General features: G+C 40.1%; 1 protein-coding gene across 3 annotated transcripts in view; it reads right to left on the bottom strand.

Annotated features, from left to right (window-relative positions):
• LOC126088587 (bifunctional polynucleotide phosphatase/kinase) overlaps positions 1-22,508 on the bottom strand; it is an 82,670-nt gene that overhangs the window by 11,145 nt on the left and 49,017 nt on the right. For 2 of the 3 annotated variants that reach the window (XM_049906793.1, XM_049906790.1), the window contains 2 exons: positions 21,356-21,634; positions 8,917-9,204 (listed from right to left, as the gene is read on the bottom strand). In XM_049906793.1, the coding sequence (XP_049762750.1) occupies positions 8,917-9,204; positions 21,356-21,634 (567 nt within the window). Of the gene's footprint in view, positions 1-4,985; positions 5,222-8,916; positions 9,205-21,355; positions 21,635-22,508 lie in introns of those variants that run through there. The other variant, XM_049906791.1, reaches the window with a different exon arrangement.

Below are 22,508 nucleotides of genomic sequence, written 5' to 3'. Positions count from 1 at the left end.
GAAGAACAATAAGAATTAAATCAAACAATTGTACGGAGACACGACAGGTAAGTGGGCAGGTCAACTGAAGTCACCAATCAAAGATCACATGCATACAGAAGATCAGTAATTATTACCTTTGATGGGGGGGGGGGGGGGGGGGAGATAGACAATTTCTTTGTGTTCCTTGAGTAATTCTTATTCAATACAAAACAGAACTGAACTAACATGTTGCTCAAGATGATTTTCCCATTGTAGTTATGTACGTAATAGGCTACAAATATGAATGAGTGTACAATACAGCATGGGGGGGGAAGAAAATTGTGAAACTTCAATGTTCAAAATTTCATGGGTGTGCATTTTGATCAGAACCTTAACTGGATACCACAAGTACTAAATCTTCTCAAATGCTTGAGTTCAGCAACATTTGTTGTACATGTAATTGCTGCTTTTTGCGATGAAAGCACCAGAAAATTAGCTTATTTCACATGCTGCTGTTCTATAATGTCATACGGAAGAATTTTCTGGAGCAATTCCACGCACAGTTACAAAGTATTCACTGCACAGAAACATGTTGTAAGAGTAGTATCTGGTGCCCATTTTCGAATTTTATGCACGCAACTGTTTAAAAAAAATTTAACATTCTAGCAAGAGCCTCACAACGAATTTAATCTATTATGAAGAATCGGGCACTTCTTGAAAAACAATTGTTGTATTCATAAATACAACAATAATAACAAAAACAGAGACCACTATCCACAAACTAAAACTATCGCATTGAATTCAATGTGTTTGTGATTAACATTAGTTTTGAAAACAAATTTAAATCATTTCTAATTGACAACTTTTTCTACTCCACAGATGAATTTCTCAGTAAATAATGTGTGTGGTTGGGTTCCACTCATCAAGAGAAGATAATGACATATACGACATCACAGCAAGTTGAAAGAAACATAAACCATGAAACACGGAAAAAAACTGAACATAAATTACAAAGAAAACCTGCGGATGAATGAACATGGTGCAACAGCACACATAACAAATCAGAAAATTGAACTAGGTTTGAGAGGAAAGAACTGGGCCAGTTGGCAGGGGGAAATACAGGGTGTGGCCGTCAAACCTGCATTTTTTAAATGATTGTAAAATAAAGACAGATGCAGATATCAAAATTTTATTCATACACTCTTATCCTGTGTTAAAAAATCATTTAAGAAACATCAACTCATTTTTTTCATTGTTTGAAAATAACATCAGCAATATGGATGGCGTCCTTCTCGATCACGGCATTCTCGCAGGTGATTTACGAAGCTGTCCATCACATGATGGAGCATACCCTGAGGAATTTCTCGATTTCCAGCCGGATTCTTGTTTTGTGATCACCAACATGATGAGGCCTTTCTTCGTACACTTTGATCTTAAGGTAACACCATAAGAGAAAATCACAAGCTGTAAGGTCAGGTGAACGGGCGGCGGGGGGGGGTGGGGGTGGGGGTGGGGGTGGGGGGGGGGGGGCTATTGCTCCATTCTTGGAAATCACCCAGTTAGGAAAAACTTCATTGAGAACATTAATGCTCATGCGGTCTGTGTGACTTGTTGCTCCATCTTGTTGAAATAACGTTTCATCATTCACTGCATACTGACGAAGCTGAGGTATGAATAATGTCCTTAACATTGTCGAGTAGTGCTCAGCATTCACGATAACAGATTGCCCTCTTTCATTCTCAAAAAAATAAGAGCCTATTATTCCTGATGAGGACATTGCACACCAAACTGTTACCTTGGTTGAGTGCAGGGGTTTTTCATGGAGTAGGTGAGGGTTCTGATCACTCCAATATCGAAAGTTCTGTTTGTTCACATATACACTGAGGTGAAAATTTTCCTTGTCACTCATTTTGAGGTTGTGAACAAGCTCCTCATTTCTTCAATCATTTGCTAATGACTTTCACAGAAATGCTGCCAGACCATGAAGTCGTTATTATTCAAAGCGTTAACCACTTGGATTTTGTTTGGGTGCTGATGTAAGTCTAACCTCAAAATCCTTCAGACAGTCCTGTCAGAAATTCCAAGCACAACACATTGTCTATGCACTGATCTCCAGGGGGCTTCTTCCCACAGCAATTCTTACACGTTCCACATTCTCGGGTGTACGCACTGTCTTCGTTCTTCCACCTCTTTTCCTTATTGTTTCACCAACGTTTTCAAAGTTTTTGACCCAAGTTTTTATTGAGTTACAAAAGGCATCGGCCTACCACAATTAATTTGAAAATGCAACTGCAAACGACTCTCAGCAGCTACATAGCTTTGGTAAAACGCTTTTACTACAAACTACCACTGTTGCTTAGTCCACTTCTCCATGGCCACTGAAATGCTTTGTGTTGGGGAACACAGTGGTCACCTTGGTTGCTGCCCCCACCCCCCACTTCCAATGCTTCCATGCACTAATAATAAATGCAGGTTTGACTGCCTGACTGGTGCATCCTGTATGAGGGGAGGGAGGGAGGGGGGGAGAGAGAGGGAGGGGGGGAGAGAGAGGGAGTGGGAGAGGGAGGGAGAGGGGGCTATTGAAAGCTGTAAACGTCCTTGGCAAAGTATTATGAAATTTGGTAGATTAATGCAAGTCGACAGACTGGCTAGTAATCATGTCTTAGGGGGGTGATTGCAGTACAGTTGGTATGTTATGTGTATGCTTTTGCATAACATCTCAGCTTTGAATACCAACTTTAAAAACTAAGTTGACTTAACAGCACAAAAAATATTTCATTTTGATGAAACTTTGGATCATTATAAGGATTATGTTTAATAATTCAAATTGTAATCGGACTGTTTTTAGCTGAATACTTGTGCCTGTGACTAGTCTGCATTAGGAAATAGTAGGTTGTATGGGATATGTCATGCACCAGGGTCAATCACGTTTACTCTCTCCTCAGTTTTGTGACTGTTACAGATTAAACCTACATTTTCCACTGGAACTGGAAAGCCCCAATGTCCCATCTTCTACCTCTCTAACAATTCCTTGCCGCACACCTCCGAGAAAACAGCAGTACATGGTGCATACACACAAAAGAAAAAAATTCCTGGGTTTCCTGGTTAAAAACACATTCTTTTCTTAGTGAAAGTAGACTATACCCGGGGTGAAAGTACATTTTTTCCATGTTAGGTGACAATGTACTTTCCCTCTGGGCTGTAAAACTTACCAGCCCTTTGAATGGCAAAGATTTTATACACGGGCGTAGAACTTCCCGGCATTTTAGTAAACGAAACCCAGCAAAAAAACAAAGCATTTAGGAAAGATCTTTGATGCGCAGAAACACACTGCGTATTTTCATATTACAAAAGCATAAATATGAATTCGACCAAATACGAAGAAATAGCTTCTGAAGCACTGAAATCAATTTGTACTGTGCAACGTACTTTTGTCAGCCAACCATAGCTCATGTCAGATGATTTCACCAGCCAATGACAGCAGATATTCAAAGCAAAGGACTTCATATAGTCAGTCAATAGCAACATCATTGTCAAGTATACTGAGAAAACACAAATGGGGGGTGGGGGGGGGGGGGGGAGACAGGACAAAAATTACCAAGAGTAACTGACACACTTCTCAATGACAATCACACCACAGATCATAGTTTTTTGTATTTAAATTAAATAAATAATAATAAAAGATGAGAAAAAATGGTGAAGGAAAGAGCTAAGAGACATACTTGTCCTCACTGAAAGCAAATTTTAGAGTGATGAATATAGTAACTGCACTTGACACATATATGCCCGTTTTATGCTGAACACTTTACAGACCAAGCCACAGTACAGCATGGACCGTGATCATCTTGACATACGAGCCACCTATCGCTCAAACACTGGAATCATTTCGTATGAGTGCAAGGTACGGAAGTCTCATTGCCTATTGCTTGACAGTTGCTACTTTCTGCTGATTATTTTTACAATTACTTTGAAAGAAGCAGTAGCGAATCTTAGAGCAGTTTGGAGCATGCTTTGGAGAAGATGAGACAATTTGCTGGGGAAACAGGCAGAAAAGAAGCAATCAGGTACTGCTCTAACTGCAACCTATTTCTCTGCATGCTGCAACACCTTGACTTTTCCAAAGAAAAGCCAATTTTGTGTGAAATTGTTCAAGAACTCACCTCACACTTTTTTTAAGGATAGTTATTCTTTTTGCTGTTGTTATTGCTTAAATTGTAATATATGAAAGAACTAAAACAAAAATGAAAAACTAACATTGAAGCTTGGTAATTTTAGTGTGTGTTACCCTTTAAGTTACACCAAACACAAAGGCGCCAGAAAAATTTTAATAATGTCACAAATTGTTGATCATCTGGGCCCAAAATTTTCCTATGTGGCTGGTGCTCAAAGTGTAATGTTTTGAATTAAAGTCAAACACTCCACAATTTAAGAAATTCATCGCACATTGTCAATAATTAATCTTGCATAGAAAGGAATTTATTTTGAAAGTAATTCTTCTCAAACCATAACCATGGCATCACACTCATCGAAAGCAGTTTTGTTGTTACGAAGTACATTTTTCTTTAGGCAGACGCTTGTACATGCACTGTGTTTTATTGTTGCAGGTGGTTCATCTTCCTCTCAACTAAAGTTTTATTTTGGTTGGTTTAAAAGAGGGAGAAGGGCTCAAACTACGAGGTCATCGGTCCCTTGTTCCGAAGAAAACAATGCCACAAGGATGAGAATAAGACAATGAGACTTACAAAACAAAACAGGATGAAAGGAAAACCACAACAACAACTGAAGGGCAACAAACACTTAAATAGGCAAAAGGGGACAAGAAAACCACAAAGATGCAAGAAATAGGTAGAAGAGGTTAAAACAAGAAAGCAGGTTACCATGGCTGGCTGACCATGAGGAAAAAGGAAAATCCAGCCACTCTGCAGCACATTAAAACCTCCACCCTGAAAGCACTAGGGTGGAGGACACACAGGGACAAAGGACATGAGCTAAAACTTAGAGCTAATGATAAAACTCATCCTCACGAATAAAGCGTAAAACTAAAGCTGCTGTTGAGGCATTGTCACCCAACACCGAAGGTAGGCTGCTGGGAAAGTTAAAAGTCCGCCGCAGAGCAGCATAAAGTGGGCAGTCCAGCAAGAGATAGACAATCGTCACTCGTGAGCCACAGCGACACTGAGGCGGGTCCTCACAATGGAGGAGGTAATCATGCGTCAGCCACGTATGGCCATTGCGGAGCTGACAGAGAACCACAGAGTCCCTGCAAGAGGCGTGCTTTAGTTTGGTATTATTCTCTCATTTTTATGTTTTATTGTTGCAGTAGTGGGCTAAAGTACAATTCTTTGTTAGAATACCACTTCTTACCCACTAAAATTACAAAATGGTAATGGAAAACTTAAACAACGAACATTTCCCAAAATTCTAAAAAATTGCCCTGTTCTTCCTGAGTTTCGAGCGTATACACACTGCAGTAGCACAAACTGAAAGCTTGTGCATTTTTCCTCAAACAGTAGCACACATAATTTAAAGACAGACATTTAAATTTTCAATATAATCAATTATGTTGTTCATTAGGAAATGATTGAAAGTTTCATGAAATGCTTTGCTGGGTCATTCTGAAACAATGTAGCAAACAGTTTGCCTGGCTGCCTCAAAGTCGCATTTTGGAAATATAACTTTACCGCATCTGTGAGGAGAGTCCTCGCATCTGCCTTGATTGGTGCATATTCTGTTAATCACTGTCCACATTCTGCATGATTGGTCGAAGGCAAGGAACTTCTTTCCTGTGCAGAGCAAATTTTGGCAGTGTGGAGTGCAACCCTCCACTCTCATTCTCATGACTTGTTTAAGATTGAGACGTGTGCAGTTCCATGGCTGTTTTCATGGATAATTCCTTGATAGAAACCGGTTTCTATCTAGGAAAATTGCATCTTGATGGATTAGGAGCTGCAGGTTGCCTTGTATGCATTTAAACTCATGAAGAATAACTGCTTTTCATCGACAGCCATGATTCTATAAGTGCAATAAACAAATTCCTTTCTTTGGTAGATTTTTAATGCCCTTCATAGTGTTAAAGAGTTCTCTTTCAAATGAAGGAGTCATTTTTGCCACACCTCGTATCTGTTTATAAGTGTCTAACATTGGTCAGGCACACAAACAAAATTACAGAAGTCAAAGACCTACGCAAGAAAACGCATGGAACCAACACATCATTAGCAGAAGAAAATATAGCAGACACTTGATTTGAAACCATGGGAAGAAACAAGAAATATCAAAGAAACGTCAAGGGGTAAATCTGGTTACATACGAGGAAATGCACACACCTGACTCCTGATGTTTATTTTATTTTTATTCAATCGGAGCTGTAAGTCAATGATGAAGCTACATGATATATCATAATAAATACACAACTTTTTAAAATAATTTAGAATAATAATACACTGAATCAAATACCAGAATGAACACATACATCAAAAGAATTATTTCATTAACTGTTAATAACGAGCAATAATGAGGGAAAGGTCAGCCATGGCCTGTATGTAGGAACCATCTTAACATTCCTTTAGAATTGGGAAAATTCAACTCACAAGAGACTGATCCAATAGACATGTCGAAACCTGCCCTGACATTTTTTACCCACAAAGAAGACAACAAGAGAAACTCACTGCCAAAATATTAGCTGCTAAGAGGCACTGCAAGTATTTTGTAAAAAATATTGAAGTTACGCATTTTTGTCGCATGAAGAACAGCTTACAACAGCAGTTTCAACAGCCCTGCCCACCTAATTTGCAACTCGGCAAATCACTCACGCAGTGCCATGTAACGGAATTATCCGAAGTTCACAGACACCAATTTTAAGCACCTAAAGTCTGGTTTACAATGGAACAAATGGAAGCAAACACGTGTGAATGAGCATTTGCAGAAAATTCACTACCATTTGCTTGTATATTGGTTGAATCGTTTATACCAGAGGGAATGGAAGAGAACACGAGGTAGCAAACATTGCCTATGAATGCTGTGTTATTAGTTATTAGTTTCTGGAGCTAATATTCGGCAAACAGGATACAATTCTATCTCGTTAGAGCCACAATGCAAAACACTGCTATTCAGTTAGGATAATTTTGCATGGTGAACATTTTTCCTGGATTCTCATTACCATTGAGGGGAAATTTATAAACAGAACACTAATTACCGATACCAGCATCGTCTCAAGACACAACACAGCTAGCGTTTCCATTATGCATGTAATGTCTAATAGTCATACAAGATTTTTGCACCTAAACAGTCCATTTTTTTTTTATTTTCAGTCCTAATTTGCCTTGTGGTTCCTGAAGACAGATATACAACTGCAGAAAGAGTAAACCACTCATACTTATCACTGACATTGTCATATATGAATGTCTCATTGCATTCATTGATTGGGCAACCGACTCCGTCTTTTTCTCACCTCAAAATAATAAAGTGCAGTGTGCATACAGTTCTTTCACGAAACCTGACTGATTAGCATTATAAACAGCAGTTGCGGGGATAACAGCAAGTTTCATCCTTACGTCAGCTATGAATTTCTCTATAGCATTGTCTGTCACCGGCAGCTGTTATACATGTTTACCTGACGGAGACTTGGTAATTTTGCGACTTCCTATTCTGTACGATTTTTCGAACCTGCATAGCCAGGTCAATGAAGCCTGAAAATTAGTAATGTTCATGTCAGATGCAATTCGGAGGGCCAGTCTCTTAAATCTCTATCGGTAACGGTGCATAGCCTCTCACGAGCAGTTCTAAATCTTTCCTACAGTTTTTCATTCAGATGGTATCGGGTTTCCATTTGGTGCATATTTCTTACTTCATGCCACTCATTCTTCCATTTGTACAGTTCAAGCTCTGACTTGATTAAACAGAAACACCTTTGCACACTGCGAGACTTCAAGCATTTTTTCCCTTCTTCATTTAACCAATATTTCCCATGCTTTTCTTTGTTGCTGAAAGCTGTTGCAGTACTTTTTTTTTTTTTTTTTTTTTTTTGAAGGTATCCTCCTTCAGAACTGCTACTGGTACAACTGACATCATCCAAATCACGATCCATGGAATTGCCACGGTTATTTCCTATTTCTTATAACATATCCACAATTTCAAATGAAATGTCAATATTATTTGAATGGATGTTATAGAAATCAACCAACAAACAACAAATATGTATGTCCTCAGGAGAAGTAGGTGATTTTGGCTGGAAACCACATTCTTTATATTTCACAATGGCTAAATTGAGAACGTTAATTGGATTCCACATTACTGTGAAACTGGAAGGGAAAAAAGGTACTATTGGCAGGCATGCCTTACGAAAGCACAATAAATATTAATTCAGCTTTATCTATATTGTCAATACTTACCAATACTGCAAAAAAGCAACTGGTAATATGTAATAGATGTTACTTGAGTGGCTAATTTGAGAGAATAGTAACAGTGTACTGTAGTGTCAGAGAAGCTATCAACGAAAGGTAACCTGAAACATCCTTTACAAATCCTAGTTGCACATGCGCAGTTGCTACAGCGCCAGTAGGGGTGTACATTTCTCCCACTGCCTGGCATGCTACAAATTTGGCAATTTTCAACTATTTTTCTTTTAATACTTGCAGCGCCTCTTAGCAGCTAAAATTCTGACAGTGAATTTCTTTCGCTCTCATCTTCGTGTGTAAAAAATTTCAGGGTAGGTTTCAATTTTGTTCAATAAGATGAAACAATAGATCTTCACCTGGTATAGCAGCACCTCTTCAGTGCTCTTCACTCTAAAACATACGTCCCAGTGACAATCAACTTATGATTTTTTGCTACACAATATGATCCCTTGCAAGAAAATTGTGTACAAAGTAACATTTCTGAGGTATGGAAACACCCTGCTCTCTTGTTCAGTGATTAATTCTACCAGAACTGCACACAGAAAACATCAAATACAATTACCTTATTATTGTGTCTAGAATTCTCCGCAGATGTTGCAAGAATAAAGCAGCGACATTTAACACCATATTTTTTAGCTGCTTCTATATACCTTTTCCTTGATTCTTTGTCTGGATTTGTATTGTCAATGACAACACTTTTGCCTTTCTTTAGGGCATCTTCCATTGAAGAGACACATTTCTGCCAAGATCCCAAAGTGTCTCTATTTACATGCACATATCCTTTTGGTACCAAATGTGTTTTTGCAAAGAAACTTTTTCCAGAGCCTGGGCCACCAACCAGAATTACAGCCTGGAAAAGAACTGTATTATTCATATGCTTCTTACAGAGACATATGACAGCCTGCTACACATTTAACTTAATAATCATATACATTATACAACTGCACTTTCTTGTGATAGGTGGTGAAAAAGTATTTTACAGAGAACTATTATAATTATCTATCTCCAACTGCTTTCTTGCACCTTCTGACACTCCAGATTCAAGGCCTGAGACCCTTCTCCTTCCCTCCATCATCTGTACATCTTGTATTACCTTCTTATTATTATAGTGCACTCGTATAGTGACAGATTTAATAACAACTTACATCAACATAGGATATTGTATTATAATATTTGATGAATACTCACTCATTATATATAAGTCACCTGATAACACATTTAGAAATTATTTTATTTTTCAAAACTGACATTGCCAATATATAAACAATGTAAATACAATACACATCTTCACTGAGAATGTTGGGCAAGGGCTATTATGTTAGAAATTGGGCTGTTGTTACAACATACACATTGAAAATGTGCACCAGATGTGGCAGAAACTGCTGGGTGTGATCGTGACACACCTACTTATCAGAGATATTGGGTTAGGAGAAGGTGCAGCCTCTGCATTCACCACTTTGTAAACATTTAGAGTGGCTTGCCAAAATCAAGCCTATTCCCATTCAATGATCATGACGTGCTCTTAAATCGGTCGGCTAGAGAAAACAGCACCACACAGCTTTGCAACAAAAGAGATGATATTGTAAAACCAAGAAATATTTCGTAGCATTTTAATATAGTTTTGAGACCATAAATTATATTTTTTTATTGTTTCACATGGCTTCAATAACTATTCTAGTTCCTTGTTGTTGGATCTTTAATAATAATTAATACCCATTTTCAATAATGAAACAGGGATCATTTAGTTCCATATCATTATAAAATAAAAATATTTCAATGATAGTTGTCATTGCCACTTTTCACTTAAGTGGCTTTTGGACCTTCCATTTTTGAGCTGAAAGCTACCCACCTTGTACAACAATAGACAAATAATCAAATAACATTAACTGTGAATGCTTTGTATCTGTATGTACAGTATGCTTGTGTTAATGTGCAATTATTGCAGGCAAATTAATAGAAGAAAGGTAAAACTGAAATTGGGAACAGTGTAAAACGGTTCTTCTTCTTCTTCTTCTTCTTCATGTGGAAATCAACTTTCGGAGGAGGGGAAAAAAGAAGACACTGAAATACTATTCAGTTTGCTTAAATGCCTTAGTATTTTTCTTTGGTGGCATATTGCAACATGGCGTGTTTAATAACACTGTAACATATGCTACAGGGACAAAAATACAACTAAACTAAACTAAATTATCTTCGTTTTATTGTTTTCCCACATAATGTAGATTAACTAGTATTAATTTGTCAGGTTAATTAAAACTTTCTTGACCATATCAAAATTACGGAAGATGAGGGTTTATTGACATTTTCTGTCCAACTGCACACTTTCATAATCTCTTCTGTAATTGTTCTGGAAACCAAAGTCATGAAAGGTATACAACAGGATTGTTCATTGCCACCATCCATTTTTAATTTGTATATTGATAGCAAGGAAAGTGCTGGCGGAATGTGAATAACAGTAGTCGACAGGCACACACAAAAAAGAATGAAAACTTGCTAGCTTTCTGTTGACACACAAAAAAAAAAAAATTTAAAAAATAAAACACACACACACACACACACACACACACACACACACAGAGAGAGAGAGAGAGAGAGAGAGAGAGAGAGAGAGAGAGAGAGAGAGCTGTGCACCTACATTGTGCTGACTGGACACACATTACTGCAATTGCAGTTTGGCAGATGGACTGAAGCAGGGTTGTGTTTGATGGGGTGGCTAGAGGGAGAAAGAGACAGGGAAATCAGGAAGAATGGTTGGGGACGGGTAGCTAGCAGTTCATGGGGAGGCAGCAGGTTGCTGGCTTGGGATGCAGGAGAGAAGGGCGGTAGGTGCATGTACTGGGCATGTGATATGCGGTTACTGGAGCTGGTGATCTGCTGTGCGTAATGAAGATGACGTGGAGGCAGGGACTGAGAAGGAGTGACACGACAGAGGAAGGGGAACTGTAGGGTAGAGAATGTGAGGATAGTGGGTTAACAGAGACTCAGCCAAGGGGGACTACAGGAGTGCAGCACGATGTGTTGCAAGGACAACTCCCGTCTCCACAGTTCAGAAAAGCTTGTGCTGGAGGGAAGGCTCCACATGGCACGTTTCGAATCGGCCACTGAACTCGACCACGTTGTGATCAGCACCATGTTGTGCCAACAGGTGGTCAATTTTTGTTCTTTGTCGCAGTTTGACTGTGGCCATTCATTCTGATGGATAGCTGATTGGTTGTCATGCTGACATAAAAAGCTATGCAGTGATTGCAGCAGAGTTGGTATATGGCATGGTTGCTTTCACAGGTGGCCCTGTCTCTGATGGGATAAATGGGTGACAGGTCTGGAGTAGGAAGCACTAGGTTGGTGAAATAGGCAGGCCTTGCATATGGATCTACCACATGGATATGACCCCTGTGGCAAGGGTTAAAGAGTGGGAGTGGTTTAGGGATAGACCAGGATGTTGTGTAGGTTGAGTGAGTGACACAATATCATTTTGTGAGGGCTGGGAAGGATCTTGGGTAGAATGTCCTTTGTTTCCAGGCATGATTATAGATAACCAAAGCCCTGGTGAATGATATGGTTCAACTGCTCCAGTCCAGGGTGGGAATCAAGTGATGGGGGTTCACTCCACTGTTGTAGCTGAATCTTTGAGGCTTTGGGAAAATTAAGATTGTTTGAGGATGTGTGTGTGTGTGTGTGTGTGTGTGTGTGTGTGTGTTGTGGGAGGGGGGGGAGGGTGTAAGTGCCTGTCTGTTAAGGCCCTCCTAAGATCTTCAGCATACTAAACAAGGGAATTTTGATCACTACAGATACATTGCCCATGGGTGACTAGACTGTAAGGGAGCAGTTTTTTGGTGTGAAAGGGGTGACAGCTGTCAAAAAGCAGGTACTGTTGATGGGTAGTCGGCTTAACATCGTCAGAGGTATCAGTGAAACCATCAGAGACATGGAGGTCAATATTGAGGAAGGTGGCATATTTCATTGAGGATCGTCAAGTGAAGTGGATGAGTGAGATGACATTGATGTTGTGGATGAGTGAGGATAGGATGTCTTGGCCCTGAGTCCAGATCATGAAGATATCCTTAATGAACCGGAACCAGACAAGTGGTTTGCCATTTTGGGAGCCTAGGAAGGCTTTTTCTAGATTGTCCATAAACAGAATGGCATAGGAGTGTGCCATACAGATGGCCATGGCTGTGCTGCGGGTTTGTTTATATACCTTCCTCTCAAAGGAGAAGTAACTGTATTTGAGTGTATAGTTGGTAAGGTATTTGAGCAATGAGGTAGTGGGTTTAGAATCTGAAGGATTTTGGGGGAGATAGTGTTCAATAGTGGCAAGACCATTGGGATGAGGGATTTTGATGTTTGAGATGGCATCAGAAGTAACAAGAAGGGATCCAGGTAGTAAAGGGGTGGGGGTACAGTTCAGAGTAGGTGAAGGAAGAGGTTAGTATCTTTGATGCAACAGGCTAGGATTTGGGCAACTGGTTGGTGTTAGTCGACAAGAAGAAAAATTCTTACAGAGGGGACATCATAAGCTGCTACTATGAGGTATCCAGTATTCTTGGATGTGTGGATTTTGGGTAGCATGTAGAAGGTGGGTATGCAGGGTGTTTGCTGGGGTGAGGTGGGTGATGGATGTCGAGAGATTCTGGGATGGTCCTAAGGATTTAAGCAGGGATTGGAGGTTATTTTGGACTGAAGTGGGATCACTATGGCAAAGTTCATAGGTGCAGTAGTCAGACAACTGATGGAGGCCTTCGGTGAAGTTGTCACTGTTATTCATCATGACAGTGGTGAAGCCTTTGTCTTCAGGCAGGATGATTAAATCTGGATCTGTTTGGGATTGTGAATGACAGTCCTTTCCTCTTGCTGAGAGGTTTGCATTCTTGGGAACGGACATGGGGAAGCCTGGTGAGGCCAAGTTAAGAGGGAAGTAATTTCTGGATGGTGACCAGGGAGTGATTAGGTGGGATGGCAGAGGGTCATAGTTGGATGATGGTATGAATTGCAAAAGGCATGACTCAATGCTGTGATTAGGCTGGAGGAATTGGTAGCAAAGAAGTCTTTCCACTCTAAGGATCGGGAGAAGGATTGTAAATCTATGAACAGTCTAGCATGATTAAACTTTGTTGGGCTGAAGTTGAGGCCTTTTGCCAGGAGTTGGGATTGGAAATGGTATAGGGATGGACCAGGGTGTTGGGGAGGTTGGGCAGATGATCGAAAAACGCTTGTGAGGGCTGGGAAGGATCTTCTGCAGAATGTCCCTCATTTGCAGGCATGATAATAGACACTCAAAGCCCTGGCAAAGGATGCGGTTCAGTTGCTCCAGTCCAGGGTGAAATCGGGTGATGAGGATATGGGTGCTGTGGAGGGTTGATCGGGTGCTCACTGTGAGTAGCATAGGTGTTGATGGATAATGGTGTACCAAGGTAGGAGTACAATTTCAACAGATTGGATAATTTATGGAAGTGATGCCTGGGGCACTCTTCCAAATGTTGGCTGAGAAGAGTTTCAATTTGGAAGATGTGGTGTAAATAGTTGGGACTGCAAAGTAACAATATCTTGTGGAAGGAGAAAGGATGGATCTGGGATGCCTGCGCCAAGGAGATGTGTTTCTGCAGTGCCAGGTTTGTGAGGGATGAAAAGATGACGGTCATTGTTAAAGCAGGAGTGGGATACAGAGGAGGGAATTTTTATTATTAGGCCACTGGGGGTGGGGGGGCACTTTGGCACCATTTAAGGAACATGACGTGGGACTGGGTCTTAGCCAGGGTGTCAGTACCTTTATGAACTGATGCAGACAGATGGAACAGGGATTCACTCAGGATGAGATGTTGCTTGGAAAATGTGAAATGATGCGGGAAATGGATAAATGAAAACATTAGTTGGTTGTAAAGGGAACTAGATAACAAGGACTGGATTCGGGGAGTGCCAAAGCCAAAAGAAATTGTTCTCGGTGCAGTAAGACAGTTCTGTAATGTAAGAACATTTGCTTGCAGATAAGTTGTCAAATCATGAGCAGGAAAGAAAAAGGTGTAAAATTCTAACTGTGACCTCTGATGGTTGGGTTGTAGGATAGCACACAGTGCAGTCAAAATGGCTGCAACAGACGGTATGAGCTGTCAGCATGTCATGCGCGAATACATTAGCTGCGGCCAGTGATGCATGTGCATAATGAATGTTTGAAGGAAAACATAGGGAAAGATGTGGAGAGACAGGAAGGAAAAGCCAACGGCCCAAACCACATATCTGGCTTAGAGTCACTGATAATAGCTTCATGATTTGGGCTCAGGGTCGAGACACATTACCTTGATTACTTAACAACCTCAACACCTGCTCTCTCACTGGCTTTACTTGGTCCTCCTCAAACCAATGTGTCACCAACAATACCCACTTTTTGACATCTTCCACATCAAAAAAAATCACACATACAGGCACTACCTCCTCAAACCTAGTCATTAATCCTCCTACCATCCCCATGAATCAGCTAAAAAGGAGCACCCTCTTCATCATCCAATATCACCTTGAACTGGCGCAACTAAACCATATCCTTCACCAGGGCTTTAATTATCTATCATAACGCTCGGAAATGAGGGACCTTCTATCCAAGATTCTTCCCAGTCCTCCTAAAGCGATGATCCATTGCCCACCCAACCCTAGGCCATCCTTATGTCACTCCCACTCTCAACCCTTGCTGCAAAGGTCATATCCCTGTAGAAGACCCAGGTGCAAGGCTTGTCCAATTCGCCAACCCAGCACTTCCTTCTCCCGTCCCGTTGCATGCTTATCTTATCCCATCAGAGGCAGGGCCAGCTGTGAAAGCACCTATATCATATGCCAACTCTGCTGCAACCACTGCACAGCTTTTCATGTTGGCATGACGACCAAACGGCTGTCCACTAGAAATGGCCACTGCCAAACTGTGAACAAGAACAAAGCTGACCATGCAAGGCACAACATGCTGCTGAGAACTACTTGGTTGAGTTTGATAGCTGCTTCACAACCCGTGCCATGTGGATCTTTCCCTCCAGCACCAGCTGTTCTGAACTGCAAAGGTTGAAGTTATCCTTGCAACAAACTTCTGTAAACCTCATGGCCTCCAACTTCACCAAACCTCTGTTCTCACACACTCTTTTCAAAAATTTCCCCTTCCTCTGTTCTTTCATCTCCTCCCAAACCAAGCCACCATGTTTTTTTCCATCATGTAGCAACACTTCACCAGCTACAGTACTGCCTACCGTGTGCACCTGTCACCTCTCCATCCTGCATTCCTTGCCACCACACCTGTTGCCTTCCTACAAGCCATTAGCTACCCATCCCCAACCTATCCTCCTGTTCACCCCCTCTTTCTCCATCTACTCACCCCACCCGAGTCCACTTGCCCAACTGCGATCTTGACATTGTTTGTCTAACCAGCACTATGTATGGGCACAGGTCCTGGGAAGAGGAACTGAGTGGAAGCTTAATGAAATGGAATAGGTGCTGCAATACACACATAAACAATAAGGAAATTATATTGTAATTATATACAACACATAGGCATGCCAGATGGTTAAATGTTGAATACGGATGAGAGGCTTTTTAGGAGATGAATAAATTTCATTATGAGGTGTGATAAAAAAGTAACGGAATTTTTTTAATTTCGCTGGCTTTGTAAATCTGATGGCATTTTTTTTTTCATATGTTTGCGTTTTCAGCTGTTTTGAACATTTAATTTATTGCTCACAGTCAAAAAGGTTATACGCATTTTCTAATGCTCAGGAATTTTTACTTTCGAAAAAGATGGCTCACAGAATTTGCATTAAATTTTGCTTGAAAAATGGAATAAAGTGCAGCACTACATATTAAATGTTGACTGTGACTTTCCATGAACCTATGATAATAAGACAAGAATTTACGTGTGAAATAAACATTTCAAAAAGGGCCGAGTAGACGCTGAAGACTACAAATGTCCTGGATGCCCTAGCACACCAATAACTGACAACAGGGTGGAAGAAGTAAGGAAAATCATTCAGGAAAATATTCCAATCACCATCAGAAAAAATTACAATCACCATCAGAAAAAATTACTTATTTATGTTTGCATGTCCTTCAGCTCATGCCAAGCAGTTTTTTCGGATGTTTTGGGCATGAAATGTGTAGCAGGAAAGTTTGATCCAAAGTTGCTGAATTTCGACCAGAAACGACATCTCTCAGGAATTGCTGAATGAAGTAGACAACAACCTAGGACTTCTAAATGTGGTTCTAATAGGTGACAAAACATAGGTATACAGATACGACGACGTCAAAACCCAAGACCCAATCCTCCCAATGGAAACAGCCCGGAGAGCCAAGACTGAAAAAAATTCAACGAGTTCGATCACATTTGATGGTTGTTCTCTCTGTTTTCTTCAATTACAATAGGATAGTGCATCAGGAGTTCCTCCCTTATGGTCACACAGTCAAATAAGGAATACTACACAAGACAACTAGAACTGTGGCAAACCCACTTGTGGATTTTGAATCACAATAATGCTCCTGCTCACACCTGAATGCTTGGTTGGATTTTTTTGGCAAAAAAAAATAAATAAATAAATAAATAAAACAAAATAAAATAAAATAAATGAAGCCTCAACAACCATATTCGCTGGACATGGCCGCCTGCAACTTCTTTCTATTCCCCGGGGCTGAAGAGAGGCATTAATGGATGTCATTTTGCCACCACTGATGAGGTAAAAACAGAATCACTGAAACAGCTGAACAACCATAATGAAAAGTGAGTTCCATAAGTGCTTAAAAGATTGGAAAAAGTGTTGGCACATGTGTATTATATCTGAGGGGGATTACACTGAAGGAGACGAAGTTGATGTTGATGAATAAATAAAGATTCTTTAAGAAAATCAAAAATTCCTGTTGTTTTATGATCACACTTCTTATGTCAGAAGTAGAACAGAAAAAGAAGAAAGATGCAAGATAGACAAATTAGCACACATTCCACAGGGCAAAAAGGTTTTCTGCTACATTTGAAGCACAGTTCCATACAGTACAAAACAGAGAGGGTGAAGAAGAGAGAACTAAATTAATTACAGAAGACTGTTGAAAATCAGATGGAACAGTTGGGAAAAGAATAAAGACTTGCTACATGAGGTCAATTATTAAAACTACCACATAAAGAAGAGATTAACTGGAAAAGTATTACAAAAGGGGTCACTGCTGTAAACTGTAGTTGAAAGGATAGCAGAAGAAAAGAATCACAGGAGACATGCCTAGACGTGTGTTCATAAAGGCATATCATCAATAATAATGGATGAATGAGTTAGGCTGAAATGACAGGGATGGCGGACACCTAATAAGAATGAAGAATTCCATCAAACTAACAATAGTGTAGATAATTGAAATAACCATCGTCCTACAGCCTTCAGCTCCAGACCTGCCATGTGACAAGATCAAAAGGGGATGTTTACAGCTTTCCTGGCGTACTGATTGTTTCATAAAAACACGGGAGAACTGCCGGATATCAGTAACGTCCTGCCACAATATTTCGGCGCAGAGTCTTCTGGCCAACAAAGATCAAAAGGTGTCCATGTACTGTTATTTGGCAAAAAAATGGGCATTTTTCTGTATCCATGATGCCTTGTAGTAGCCCAAGCAATTTTTTCAGAGCTCTCATGGGGTTAGAGTCATTGACAATCCTGTCACTTTTATCCCCCTGACAAACTACTACTACTCTCTCTCTCTCTCTCTCTCTCTCTCTCTCTCTCTCACACACACACACACACACACACACACTGAATTTCCACTTAACATAACTGGGAAACATTTAAAAGCAATAGTTTTGGCAAAGATAAGTGACCTACGGACCAAATAAATCTGAAATGTGACACATAGGAACAGTTTGAAACAGAAAAATTTTGAAATAACCCCTATTCTTTGGAACTCTTCAAAATAAATTGTTGTCAATCTTGTTCCTTTTGAGTACTACCTCCGGCACGTACTTTTACTCTGAAACCTATAACCTGTCAACACAACAGTACAATGCAAGACTGATTACTTTCTGTAATGGTCATATGTAGAGCTACACCACAGATAGGTTGACTAGCAGCTTTCAGCAACTGAAGATTGTGCCACCACACTTTCAAGCCAATATGCAATGACAAAGCTCAAAAGCTAACTTGACAACTGAATAGCAATTCATCCCATATTGAAACCAATCATCAGAAAGATTCAAACCACCACCAAAACTGTGGCCAAGAGCGTGGTAGACCTGTCTGTGGCACAACATGCAGCTGAGAATAACATGCTTCATTTCAACCCAGTTCATCTGGATTCTCCACTCCACCATCACCTTTTCTGAATTGTGTAGATGGGAGTTATCCTTAAAACACATTCTCCGCACCAGAAATCATCCTGGCCTCAACCTGGTAATCTGCTGTCTCCACATCCTCCACCCAAAAGTTTCTGCCGTATCTGTCCTATCACCTCCTCACTATTCCATCCTCTCAGCCTCTTTGTGTGCTGCCCTCTGCCAATGCACCTGTCTGCCTTTGCCTTTCCCCTTCCCCTTGCCCTTCCCCTTCCCCTTCCCTGCTCCTCTCCTTTTCTGTCCTCACCTCCACTTCCCTGCCCCAAAGCCTCATTACACTACATATGGCAGGCTTGTCATGCCTCCATCTAGTCCCTGCACGCTCCTGTAACATGCTATCCTTCCCCCTTGCCTGCCACTTCCAGACTGCTGCTTTCAATCAATGAGACAGATGCATTCTGATCCATGCTGCCAGAGATGGTAGTCATGGGTGTGTAAGCTGTGTCTGTGCGCGCGCGCCTTCGTGCGTGCACGTGTGTGTGTGTGTGTGTGTGTGTGTGTGTGTGTGTGTGTGTGTGTGTGTAAATGTTATGTTGTGAAGTTTCATTTGTATAGCTACTTCACAAATTTAATTAATATTTACATAAGGCCACAAGTGAGCCAAAAACTTACTATTCAAGATGTCCTCTATGGTTAACAGAAACAACTTCATCAGCTCCTGAATATACCTCTACTGTGCAGATCAGATTACGAAACAGATTTTCAATCATATACCATTTTTACTAGATTATAAGACCACATTTCTTCCCAAATTCAACATTCGAAAAATACAGTGTCATTTTATATTTACAGATTAAACTATTACTACTGAGGTAAACATTTTTACACAGTTTAATGGAAGATTGTACAGTTCATCTTACATTTACAGATAAAGCTCTGGCCGTCAGGGTTTTGTACAAATTTATTTTGAAGAGTTCCAAAGAATAGGGGTTAACAAACAATAGTTGCTTTCAAATAGGTCCGAAATTTCCTGATACACCAAAGTACTTGATACAGCATCGATCTAGTTCAAACAATCACGTGACAGTTTGACTTGTGGCACTCGTGCAAGGGATAGTCGAGAAACTATGAACTAACCACAACAACAATCTAATGTTCTGCCTAAAAATTTACAATTGTGAAGCACAGCTGGTAACGACATTAAATTCTGTGAACTTACAAACTTTTGTTTTATCTGAACAGATCTGCAATAAAAGTTCTCATAGATCTACAGATGCTATATGCATGCATTTATGCTGTTTTTTAAGTAAAGATACCATTCAAAGGCAAAAATGTTGTCCCTCAAAATAATTTACTGATGAATCAAGAACGAAAATTAATCCAGAATTAAATGTCTAACAAATAACAACCACATTACATTGACAGCAACTGTTATCACAAGAATAAATTATGGCGGAAAAACATGTTGTGTAAACACTACCAACAGACGTCAACAGATCATGGGATAGGCGCAGTACGAGAATTGGACTGAATCGTGATTGTGATCTTTTATTAACTTACTAGTTGATGCTGTTAGTTACAACCTGCACCCTAGAAGATATTGGCATCTGACTCTCATTGTTGCTCGAACACAGCACTACAGATTGGTTGCACGGTAACAGCGACACCAACCTGACTGAGAAGTGAGAACTACGACGAGTGCAGGAAGGGAAGGTGTTGTGCGGGCAGTAAATTTCATCATGCTGCCAACCATGGGAATCTACACTGCGTACTTTAACTTTTTATGAACATCTACCTCTTTTAAATTGCAGTTTGCATGAATCCATTTGTGCCTCGAATCGAACTGACTTTAAAATTCAACAGTTACTCAAAAATAGGACACATTTCTGCAGGACATGGTAGAAGTCTAGAGTGGAGCTAGTGCCTTACTTTGTGTTTCATGCAGCAATGTTGTTGACACTCATCATGAAGTACGACTGGGACAATAGGGGGCGTGTCATCCCCCTGTTCTACACAGCCAATAAGAGAGCAGCAGGCAAAAGGTATGTTTGGAAGCAAGAGACAATATAACATTCTCACGTCAGTACAGAATTGAAATCCCCTATTTATTCAGAAAAAAACTGCTGCATTCTGAGGTCCCACTGTAACCACAACTTCAGAAATTGCAATACATTCGGATGAAACTGCCAAGTATTTGTGACAACGAAGATATAAGTTTCTCAGCTGCCCTGTTAGGATGATGACAATGATGGTTTAAAATAGTGATAACACAGATGACATGCTAACAAAACAAAAAAGATGACACAGATGACAGGCTAAAGAAACAAAAAAAGGCAGTGAAGATAAAAATTAATGTACACAATTTTTTATATTCATTTCTCCTCATATTATCAAAATACAATCAATTAATGACAAATACGTGTAATGTAAACTTTTTAGGCAGATACTTTAAGTCAACAAAAATGAGTAATTTTTATGAGTCAGAATATGTTAAAAATATATTTTTTCCTAGGAACATCTTTAAAAAAAAGAGGGGGGGAGGGAGGGGGGGAGCAGTTCTTACGTTCAGGGTCATCTTATAATTTGGTAAACACAGTACTTCACTTATTAAAGAGCCAAATATAAGTTCTGCAGAACTTTATTTAGTTTTACTAGTACTGTAGCTATATGGGGTATAAATTTTAAACTAGAATACATTGCTTAAAAAAAAAAAAAAAAAAGTGCCTTATTAAATTACCTCTAGCTCATCTGTATACAGTTTTGTTCCTGCTGGTTCGCAGAGTGGCTTATCCTGCATCAAGGCAGAAGGATTGAATTCTGGAAGATTGAACTGAGCAGCTTTATAACCAAGAAAATGTTCCTCTGGAGTGTAAAATTTTAATCCTATATTTAGAGCAAACAGGCGATCAGAACAGGAAAAGTCTTTCTTCTTTTTTGGTGCCCAATTTGCATCCCTGCCAGCTGCATCTCCACAGTAAAAAGATGCAGTCTTGTCTATAGCTACACCATCATTTTTCTGTAAAATCAAATAAACATTGGCAAACAAATTAATTTATGTGAACAAAAACATATCATATCCATTATATGACTGACAATAAGAAAAAAAACACAGATATTAACAATCTGAAAAATGAAGATGTTGCAATTGTCACAAAACACTAAACAGCATTAGACTCCCTTCCACGTGATATTCTTGTAAGAAGATGTCAGATATTCAAATTGCTGGAAACATCATTCAGTATTTATTTTATTTATCTATTTATCTGCTTCAGGTTGTCATTGAATGAGTCACTACATAATTTACAGAATTCTAACTTAAAAATTTATTAACAAAAGAATTAATAAAATGCAAAATAAACTGTAAGAGAGTATACAAATAGCCTATTGGCTTCTGTCTCGGGTTCTTCGGCCGACGTTCATCTAATGATTTTTCTGACATTTCGCCTGCACGAGTGGCTGGCATTGTCAAAGCTTCACCCTCCATTGCCGGTGGTGAACTGGAGGCGAGCTCGCGGCCGCAGACTATATGTACCTGGCGCGCCAACGTCCGAGAGCTTCTCTGCGGTCATTTCCGGTGCGGTTCTCCTCTTGCTACCTGTGACGGTCGTTCGCTGCAGTACGGGAAGCCAGGATCCGTTTACCTTAAGGCTTTCCTCTTTCTTGTTGAAACTGTTCGCGTGTTTTTGGATTTCTACAGCTTTTCTGAACAAGCGCGCGTGATAGTGCTTCTCTACAGCCAGAACTTCCGTGTCGGCGAATTTTATTACGTGGTCGGTCTCATTCAGTGCGTGCTCTGCCACGGCCGATTTCTCCACCTGCCCCAACCTGCAATGTCGCTTATGCTCTTTGATCCTGGTGTTAATTGATCGTCCAGTCATTCCGACATAAAC

Source organism: Schistocerca cancellata, chromosome 6 (genome assembly GCF_023864275.1).
Source record: "Schistocerca cancellata isolate TAMUIC-IGC-003103 chromosome 6, iqSchCanc2.1, whole genome shotgun sequence".
Lineage (NCBI taxonomy): Eukaryota > Metazoa > Arthropoda > Insecta > Orthoptera > Acrididae > Schistocerca > Schistocerca cancellata.
The sequence above is the reverse complement of the archived record's forward strand: the minus strand, read 5'-3'. Positions and strand labels throughout refer to the sequence as shown.